Below are 10,053 nucleotides of genomic sequence, written 5' to 3'. Positions count from 1 at the left end.
CGTTGAGTGGTTCTACTCTTAGGTTGAGTTCTTAGGTTAGATATTCAAGATTGTTCTTGGTTATTGTTTAAGATTGGAGTTGCTGGTATACATGGGTTGCATATAGTGGTATTTAAGTATATGTATATGTACATATATATATATGTACATATAATTTGTATATAATATTAATATAGTTTTTGTAATTGTTAAAATTTTGTTCCGTATACATGCGTTGCTGTTGCTACATTTTGATTTCGACTTACTTCAAGAAGACATAGCTTTTAACATTATCTTCAAGTACAGTTATAGCTTTCCATATTTTTCAAGATAGATTCATTTATATATATTTTTTGTAAATAGTTTTGTATTTTTATGCAAGAAAAGTGCCATTTTCTTATTTACAGTTTTATAGTGAAATGTTTTTTAGTTATATTTTAATCCTTTTCTTTCGTAAATATTTGTTTCGGGTTAACTTAGTTTTTTGGTTTTAATTTAAGTTTTAAGTGTTTTCCAAGAGTTTTACGTATACTGCGTTGCATTTGTTTTTGTAAATTGCTTAAATTGTAATGATTTAATTTGTATAATTATTTTAAAGTTTTTCAATTTTGCTTTTTGGCACGCTTTTGCTTTCTTTTTTAGTTCAAAACAGGGAACGATCTGGCCAAATAGTTCCATCAATCGTTCAAAAATATAATGACGTATTTTTAAGGTGTTCGCTTTTTTTTCTTTCACTCAAATGGCGCATCTCTCATTCGCACTCATGAGTGTTGGGCTGTCCACTCAAAAAACCCGTTCCACTCAATTGTTCTCTCTCTCTCTCTCTCTTTCTCGCTCGCTCGTTCATCCCACCTATTTTGTTGTTTTTTCTGTCTTGCTTTCGCCTCCATCCAATCCAACTTTGACGAACTCGTGTCGTCGCCTTTCGTCAAACGGTTTGCACCAGCACTATGGTTGTCTCTTTTTGGCTCGCATTGCGTCGCCGCCTTCTTTTGGTTGATGGACAGTTCGTCAAAGTGGTGGTAATTGAATTTAGCACGTGCGACTGCGATGGCATGCTTTCTGATTGAGAAACAATAAAATCGGACAAAACACACAGAAGGAGCTGAGAGTGACGTCACTCCTACAAGAGAACCCAAAGAGCACAAAGGGGCTGGCTGGGGAAATGTTATGTTGAGTCAGCAAAAGTAGGGGAAATATTTTGTGCAGAGAGAGAGAGAGAGAGAGGAGAGAACAACGGAGAGCGAGCGAAAGCTTTGCTGAATTCAAGGGAGATAAAGACTTCAACATTTGGGAGCGTAAATTAGCTGCAGATTCTCAATGTTATGCTCCACTCTCTTCCTTCCATTGATCACTGAAATGAAATCAAGTAACAAAAACTGGAGTCGGTTCTCAGCTGATATTTTGTGGGAGGATTTACACTGTGCAACAGACGAATGGTAATGAAAGCAGAGAACAGTTAAAATTAAAAATGTTTTTTGGTAATTAGTTTTACGGCCGCAATAATATATGTTTTATATACATATACAATACAGTAAAAGTTCGCTTGGGCGGACAAAAAAGTACAAATTGCTTGGTAAATTTCTACAGAAGAAATTTCGGAAGTTGAAACAAAATTTGTATTAGTAAAATGTTATACAACTTATCAAGTTAATGGAACAGCTCTTACTAACAAAATCAATCAAAATTTTTAAAGAAAACTAACTAATTGCTCCATTTGAGAATTCAGCTGTGTTCTTGCTGTATTTTTCATAGATTGGGACTAGAAATAGGTTATGGAACTAAATTTAAGTGGATAAAATATGGAAAAAAAAAAAATTAAACAGGGTTTTCGCGGAATAAAATACATTCTAAATGTTCACAATTTGTCGCCACTGGTTGCTTGCTTGCTTAATTTAGTCCTTTAGGCATTCTTCGATGACAGCTGCTTGGCCAATTCGGTGTACTTCAAGAACTTTGACTGCGGACTCTCGTCGTACGGATTGATGGTGGGCGATGGCGCTGGCTGCTGTGCCGCCGCCGCCGCCACTGCCGGACTCCTCGAAGCGGATCGCTTCGGCGAAGCCATGGGTAGGGACTTTGGTGACTGTGCTGCAGCTCCTGGCGACTTCATAGTGGGTGAATCCTCGCCATTGTCCTTGACAAAGTGCACCTTCGAGAGGTGATGGCGATAGGCGCCCTTCGAACCAAACGGCGTATCACAGATCGAGCACTTGATGATAGACCCATCGCCACCAGCACCACTGCTGGCACTCAGCACCGCCTCGTTGCAGGCCCAACTGAAGGCCACCAGATCGTTGCTACCACTGCCCTCGCCTCCAGGTGCAGACCCAGTTGTTGTGGTGGTTGCTGCACTGCGTGTATTGGAGGCTGGTGGATCTGTCGTATCGCAGAGCTTTTGCAGCGCAGCCAAGGGATGTGCCTTTGATTTTTTGGTGGGAATATTGTTCGAATTGTTGTTGTTGTTGTTGTTGTTATAGCAGTGACCTGGAAGGTAAAAAAATGGTTTTAGAAAAGGATTTAACAAGGGAAGATTTAGAAGCATAGATGGATGTGAAAGATCTGTGGTGGCGTAGTGAAGAGTAAGTGTTGAAGGTTAATTTTTTCCTTGAAATTGTTTTGATTAATCTGTAAAATGTTCAAGTCAATTAATCATCATGCATTCGATTAAATGCGATGCATTTTCTCTATAAAAAGAACACAAAACTTTGGGAAATTTTACTTGAAATTGATGGCTGGAGCTAATATAGGAACGGAAAGGCTTTCTATTCCAATCTAAATAAAACGAGAAGGGACGTGTGAGACGCTTTTTACGCGTCACAACTTTTATACCCGGCACTCAGTACTACATCTGCAAATTAGCGGTGTTTTGTCAAATTTTACATTTTTTCTTCATGTGTCATCTACATCTACAACACTTCTCACACCAACACGCTCCGTTAGCTCGCCGCCCTTCCCTAGACCCACACACTGCAGACTCGAGGCAGAGGCAGAGGCACCGTCCGCACACAAAAAAAAAAAAAAAAACCCTCCTCCGGAAGGGGGCGTGGCTCATTTTTTAAATACACTGGTTTCAGTGTGAGCATATATCAGTCTGGATGCAAAGTTTGGTGGCTCTAGCTCTTATAGTCTCTGAGAACGAGCCGACAAACAAGACGGACAGACGGACAGACGGACAGACAGACATGGCTCTATCGACTCGTCTATTGATGCTGATCAAGAATATATAGAGTTTATGGGGTCGGAAACGTTTCCTTCTGTGCGTTACATACAACCGTACTCTTCGAGTACCGGGTATAATTATTACTCCTGTAATTTATACAGCTTTCAACTTAATTTCTTTAATCTAATAACTTTCATGTACTAGTAGATCTAGCAATAATTTCACCTCTATAAATACCCTCCACAGATCATCTCAAGTCATCCCCATCTAGAATAGGTCTATCTTATCTTCACTTACCCGTATTATTATTATTATTATTTGCTTCCACTCCGCTCAGCTGATCAAACATCGAATTCAATGCCAATAAGCTGCCACTATCCGATCCTCCCGTGGCTCCTCCTGCCGTTCCCTGTGGCGATGGCGATTCACTGGTAGATCTGGGACTCTCCCGTAGATTTCCAGCAGCTGAATCCATGCTAAACTCCTTCTTCACATTGATGTGCTGCCGTGGACTGGTATCCGTTTCGCCATGGTCCAGCTGTTCCAAAGGTTCCGCCTTGATTATGGGTGGCGGCGGCGGAGGAGCTACATGGGCTGGTGCTGGTGTGTCCGGTGTCATTCGCGGTGTGGCGTGCTGCCGATCAGGCGTGTAGGCCGACTCCACGCGACTTGCGCTGCTCGATTCGCTAGCACTGCGGTCCCGCGAGGCGTAGGAGGAGCGCAGCAGGTGCATCGCATGGGCATCCATCAGGGGCTTTGTGTAGTCGCTGCTGTCGTCAATGCCCAAACGCTTCAGGATGCTGGCGCCCAGTGGAGTGCCCATATCGGAGTATCCTCCGCCGGGGTGCAGGCCTCGCGATCCCCGCGACTCGAAGCTCTTCTCGATCAGCTGCTCCAAGGCATTCAGCACGGATGGTGGCTTATCGCCCGTCATCCCCGGACTCGGCAGTCGATCCATCGACTCACTCTGACCATGCGGACGCCTGGGCGGTATGGGTATGCTGTCGCCCAGGCACTTGCGTATGTGCTCCACGAACAAGGCCGTCTCGATCTTGCTGCCACATTTTTCGCAGGTGATTTTCGTGGCGGCAGCAAAGTCCCTCAGTGGCTTCAGGGCCGAGTCCAGACTTGAGTTCGAGCCGGAACGCTCCAGCTCTAGGAGTTTCCTCACCGGCAGCGATTTTTTGCGCTTTTCATTGCGCGTTTGACGTCCGCGTTTGGTTGTCCCACCGCTTGCTCCTCCTCCTGAAGCTCCTCCCGTTGTGGCCGGCGGTGCAGGTGGCGATATCGAAGAGGATGAGGACAATGCCGAGCGGGATTCCTTGTAGTGCGACTGCTGGGCCATGTGTGTGCTGAGATCCTTAAGCGTGGAGAATGCCTGATCGCACACCTTGCACGTGAGCACCGCACTGACGCTGGCCGCTGTCGAGCCACTGCTGGCCGCTGGGGGGGGAACTGGACCGCCTACCTCCCTGCCATTGGGCGCTGCATTGGGTCGCTCGCGTTCGTCGCCCGATTTCCAGGAGATGATCTGCTCCTGCGATATGATGTTCGTGTAGTGCTGCGTCTCCTGCATGTGGCTGGTCATCTCGGCCAGCGAACGGAAGCTCTGTCCACACCACATGCACTTGAGGATCTGTCGCGTCTGCTCCGCGCCCTTGCCCAGCCACACGTCCTGGCCGCGAACCAGTTTCCGGGGCAGCGGCATTGTCTCCTTGATGAGCATATTTAGTTCCGATTTGGATGAGTTTGAGCTCGTGGTGGAGGTGCTGCTGCTGCTGGAGCATGCCGATGTCGAGGTGGATGTGGCCACACGGGGCATAGCCTGAGGATGTGCTGGAGCGGCGGAGGAGGATGGTGACGGTATCTGTACACCGCAATGCTGCGTCTCTTTCATGTGGGTCGTGAGGCTGGCCAATGTGGCAAAGCTCTGCTTGCACCACACGCACTTGAACACATCCTTGGCGGCATCGGCACCTTTATTAAGCCAATGCGATTGCCAGGCGCTGTGGCGTCCACCTGCACCATTACCTCCTGCTGCCGTCCCGGATGCTGCCACACTCCTGTGGCTACTGTGGCTGCCACTGCTGCCCACTGGCGGAGGCGTCTCCAGGCGACTCATTTCGCTCATCTTCTCCAGCGCTTTGGTGGCATCACTGGGCGTCATCTTCTTGGCTGCCACTGCCGCCAAGTAGGGATTCAGAGGTGGCACCCAACTGCCCGGCGGTAGCGGCGACTTGTAGTCCGTGGCACGAGGCAGCTTGCGGACAGGTGAGTCCCTCTCCCGCTCCTCCACCGTTGTCTGTCGCTTTCTGGTGCTCACCGACAAATCCAGTGGCCCATTATCGCCCGATTCCGCCTGCTCTGGCTCCGGCTCCTCCTCATCACTGGGCAACGGCTCTTCCTCCTCGCTGAAGGGTCGCTTTCTGCTGAAATCCAGTGCAGGGGCCTCCTCCTCGGCCACCAAGCTGCCGGGTGAACCCATTCCTGCCGCCTGCTGTGTCGCCTGCTGCACTAGAGAGGCCGCTGCTGCCAACGGATTCGTCAGCAGCAGATGATTCTGTTGTGCAGCCGCCAGGTATGCGGCCATAGCTGCCGACTGTGGTGGCAGTAATGCTGCGGCAGCGCCTGGCGCCAGTGTCGCCGTCAGCGGATGCCCCACTGTGGGGGAGGTGGGCGTGTGTTTGGGCGTTGGTGTGGGTGCCGGCGTGAGGCAATCATTGGCGGAGCAGTGCGACTCATTCGACGGACACCTGCCATCGCCTGGTGCCGCTCCAGCAGAAGCATTCGATTCGCGGGAATGACAACGCGGACTGGCCAATTCGCTGGAAAGGAATGAAGGGGGAAAAAGGGTTTAGAAGGGAAGTTCCATAGCAGATTAATGGGAGGAAGGTTCTTTCTTGAACTTAGTGGAAGTGAAGGCAGAAGCCTATTTCCTCATCATATAATCTCTCTAAGGATTCTACTTCTACCTTTTTTAGGTACCTTTTAAGATACTGGCAGATCTGCTAAATACCTTAGAAGTCATCTGAATAAGCTAGATAGAGAATTCAGGATTCTATGACCTTAAGGAGCTCTCACCAATCACATTAGTCACACCATAAAGTAATAACTGTCCTCGAACTGTTCTACGAAAACTTATACTTCTTTGGGACGAACTAAATCTCATTTTCTTTGACAAAAACGAAATCCCTTAGGCACTTTCATATTCTATGAACACAATCCCGATCCGTAGGTTTAACATATTTAATTTCTATAATTTCTAAATCATTTACGAAGTAATTGCAATCAATATCATGATTAAGTAACAACACTCTTGTCTGTCTCCACAGCACCCATGCACATACATATCTACAGCATTAATCAAATATTTATTAATATTTTTCACTTGAAAAACTCGTACTTCACTTCGCTTGTAATTTATAAAGATTAATATTTCAATTTAAAATTATAATTTATAATGATGTAATTTCCCAAACTATCTCGATGAATTATTTTCTAGAACCACATTTGCGACTTTCAGTTATAAAAAATCTATGTTTTTATGTCCTAGAATATACATACAATGTACATATATTGAAGCTTCTCTAATGAAATTCTCTTTTAAGAGGTCAAAGATCACTTGCATTGCTGATGTTCTAGATATTTAATTGTGTGAGTAAGTATTTAAGAACCACTTTTCTACTACTTTTTCCATTGAAGAAAGTTTCTATCACATCACCTCACTTCACATCACAGCCTTATAACACTTCAACCAGTCACTTCCCTTAAAGAAACCTGAAAATAGCAACAAAAAAATACAATTCTTTCGCAATTCACACAAAATATTCCACTTCAATGCTCATCCGTCCACTATTTTCCCAAACCATCAAATAATTATCAAAACCAAAACTCATCTTTGACCCGAAACAACCTTAATATATTTCCAGAAATAAAAAAAAAAACTTTAAGCTTCTCCACGCACAAACATTCAGGCCACAAGCCCTGCTGCCACATTTCACGAACATAAGAGAGGTGGGGGTAGGGAGGGGAAACACTCACCTCGCACTTAGTGCCTGGCGATAGATCTCCAGCATGACAGCCTCGTGCAGCATCATATTGTGGCAGAAATTGTTTATATTTTTTTAGGGGGTTCCCTTTTCTTCGTTTAAATATTACCTATTTATTTAATTATTGAACTATGTGAGATTACATTACTGTTGTTTGGTATTTAATTTCTTCGCTGCCATTGAAGTGATTGGCGCTAGGTTCTGTTCGTTTTTTTTGTTGTTTTTGGATTTGTTTAGTGTCACACTTTTTCGAAAAAACATACATGTGTGCATATGCGAAAAACGCGTTGGATTTTTATTTTTGTTCGTCACAAGAAATTAAAAATTCTTAAGCACAGAGTGTGGGGTGGGAGAGGCTACACAGCTGCAGAGCTCCTCCTCACGCGTATATGTGGCTTAGAGTGTGTGTGTGAACGTGTCAGTTTCGTGTTGAGCTTCTATCAAAAACACACACACGTCAAATAAATCAAATGTCACAATGGCAAGGGCCAGGAGCAACGGGCACGGGACCACTGCAGCGGAAGGGGAACTGGCACGGGACGGAGACTAACGACAACGACTGATGACGAACGCGTATCAATGTGTGCGTTTCTCTGTGTGTGTTTTGTGTTGTTGTAGTTGTTGTTGGTGAGGTCAAACTGCCGCCAATTCCAAGCAGAAGCAGGGACAGAGCAGCACTTCCTTCTTCTCGTCCATCCATACACCAAAAGCAGCAACAACAGCAAACAGCTGTGTGTGTTCGGGCTATTAATTTAATGTTTATTAATATTATTTATTTCATTTTCTGGCACGATTTTTATACGATTCTTTATTCGTTTGCTTTGGCGACTAGAATTCAGTTCTGGTTTCGTTGTTGCTCGTTGGTTATTTTGTTTGCTGATTGACGGACAAGCGCCCTCCTCGTTCTTGCAATTTGTGTGTCTAGCACCGCGACTACCGTTACAAGCGCCACTCTAACTGTAATTGTCGCCACCGCTGTGATTTCGAGCGATTAAAAACGCTACAAGCTACAATCAGCAGCGACATGATGTCTACGCTCAGCCGAACGAAAAGAGACAGACGTCTCTCGTTGTCGACGTGGAGCTGACAGCAGCACTAGCAGAAAGCAGCGGCAGCAACGGCCGACAGCGGCGGCTGAGCGTCACAGCGAGAGAGCAATCAAACTGAAAGCGTGAGAGAGCGAGAGCCATTTAAATTGATATATTGAGAGAGCAGAATGATAAAACGCATGCGCTGTCTGTTTGGCAGCAGCTGCTGCTGCAATGGTTCGGTGTAGAAGAAGAACGCTGTTATAGCGCGGAGCGGGGAACGGAATAAACAGCACTGTTATGGCTGTGGAGAGCAAACGATAAAACCTCCTCACCTGTCTGTGAGCAAAGTTCTGTGAGAGAGCATAAGGCCATGAAGAAACTGTAATTTCTTTATGCATGAGGCAAATAACTGCAATGGGCCGCTGAGAGCCGTAATTCTCTCTACAGAGAGAACTTTGGCAGAGAGAGCGAGAGCGATGTGTGACAGGTGTTTGTGTGTGTGGGGGCCGGTCTGGCTGCTGTCTGTGGCTGTCTCTCTCACTGTATGGGTGTTGGAGTTGTGTTTGTATTGCAGCTGGTCAAAACGATTGCCTCGCGGGTGGCGAGGAAATGGAGACTACGCTGACGGCGCTGCTCGCGTCTCTGTCGCTTAAATCAAGGTTATTTATTGAAATTGAAAATGAATCAATGCAATGGCAGGAAGGTGGGGGGGTGGTGATGTTGGGCAGGACTAGGGTTGGAAAGTCAGGTAGTCGCACGCATTGCTAAATTTTAAAAAGTTACCACATCACGATAAGGTGAATTAATGCCATTATTTTGCATTTGACTAAAAGTTTTCTACTCCCTTTCTCTCTCCACCACAAAATAAGTGAGAAAGGGGAGAGAACAATTGTTGCATGCAGGAGAATAAGAGGAATGTGTGTCATGTTAGAGAATGGGATATTTTTGAGTAAGGAAATATGTACAACATACATGCAAACTGGTCGGAATTGAAACAGGTGTGGGAAAGAGATTACGGGCAGCTTAAACGTTACTTTTAGGAGGTTTTACTCTGAAATGGACGTTTTCTTTTCGAAGTGGTTCAATATTTACCCTCTTCTCTTCATTCTTTCCATTCCCTCTGTTTCTTTTCATACGATTTTCTTATCCTTTTCGCCTACTGTAATTATTTTCCAATATTTGTGCGCAGACAGCCATTACGCATCTTTATTAGTTTCAGTTTCGTCTTCAGACCGTTTCATAAGTATCAAGACGGTGGAAAAAATAAGAGAGAAAAGCTTTTTATGGAGAACGAAGTTTCTGGTACGCTTAAGGATCTATGTATATCCTGGGTAGATGAATATGTATCTGTTTATGTACATATGTATGTAGGATATAGTCACTAATTTTGGCGGAAACCATATTTTCACATTAACGAATTTTCCAGCATAAGGTATACTGAATTAGATATGAATATTCAGCTATGTATACATATGTATGTAAATACTCTTTCTGAAGGGTATACAAAATAATTCTTAGGCAACCATCCGTTGTCTGACTTTCTTTCCTGTTCCAGTCTCATTGTTCCATTAATTATGAATAACAAGAGTGAAATAACCTTAAAAAGAGTATAAAATATAATAATGCATCCGTACTCGTTCTCTCTATTTCGTGTTCCCTTTTCATTATTCAACTAAACCATAGCCCTAAAAAAGGTTAAGTATACGCAGGGTTACATTTTATGTGTGAAACAGGATTCCTCGCAAGGATTTCCTTTGGCTTGCATTGCAATCCATATTAACTCCCCAAAACTCCCCCCATATTGCAGCCCTTTAATTTAATGCGTTCTACT

General features: G+C 44.7%; 1 protein-coding gene across 1 annotated transcript; it reads right to left on the bottom strand.

The window, feature by feature from the left end:
• Positions 1 to 479: 479 nt before the first annotated feature.
• Positions 480 to 8,267, bottom strand: LOC117591074 (protein tiptop). The gene is made up of 3 exons (XM_034284175.1): positions 7,184 to 8,267; positions 3,440 to 5,967; positions 480 to 2,466 (listed from the first exon to the last, which is right to left on the bottom strand). Exons 1-3 carry the CDS (start codon positions 7,237 to 7,239, stop codon positions 1,883 to 1,885), a joined length of 3,168 nt encoding a protein of 1,055 aa, XP_034140066.1. The 5' UTR covers positions 7,240 to 8,267; the 3' UTR covers positions 480 to 1,882.
• Positions 8,268 to 10,053: the final 1,786 nt, after the last annotated feature.

The sequence above is a fragment of the Drosophila guanche genome, unplaced genomic scaffold (genome assembly GCF_900245975.1).
Source record: "Drosophila guanche unplaced genomic scaffold, DGUA_6, whole genome shotgun sequence".
NCBI classification, from domain to species: domain Eukaryota; kingdom Metazoa; phylum Arthropoda; class Insecta; order Diptera; family Drosophilidae; genus Drosophila; species Drosophila guanche.
This window is presented reverse-complemented; position numbering and strand designations above follow the sequence as displayed.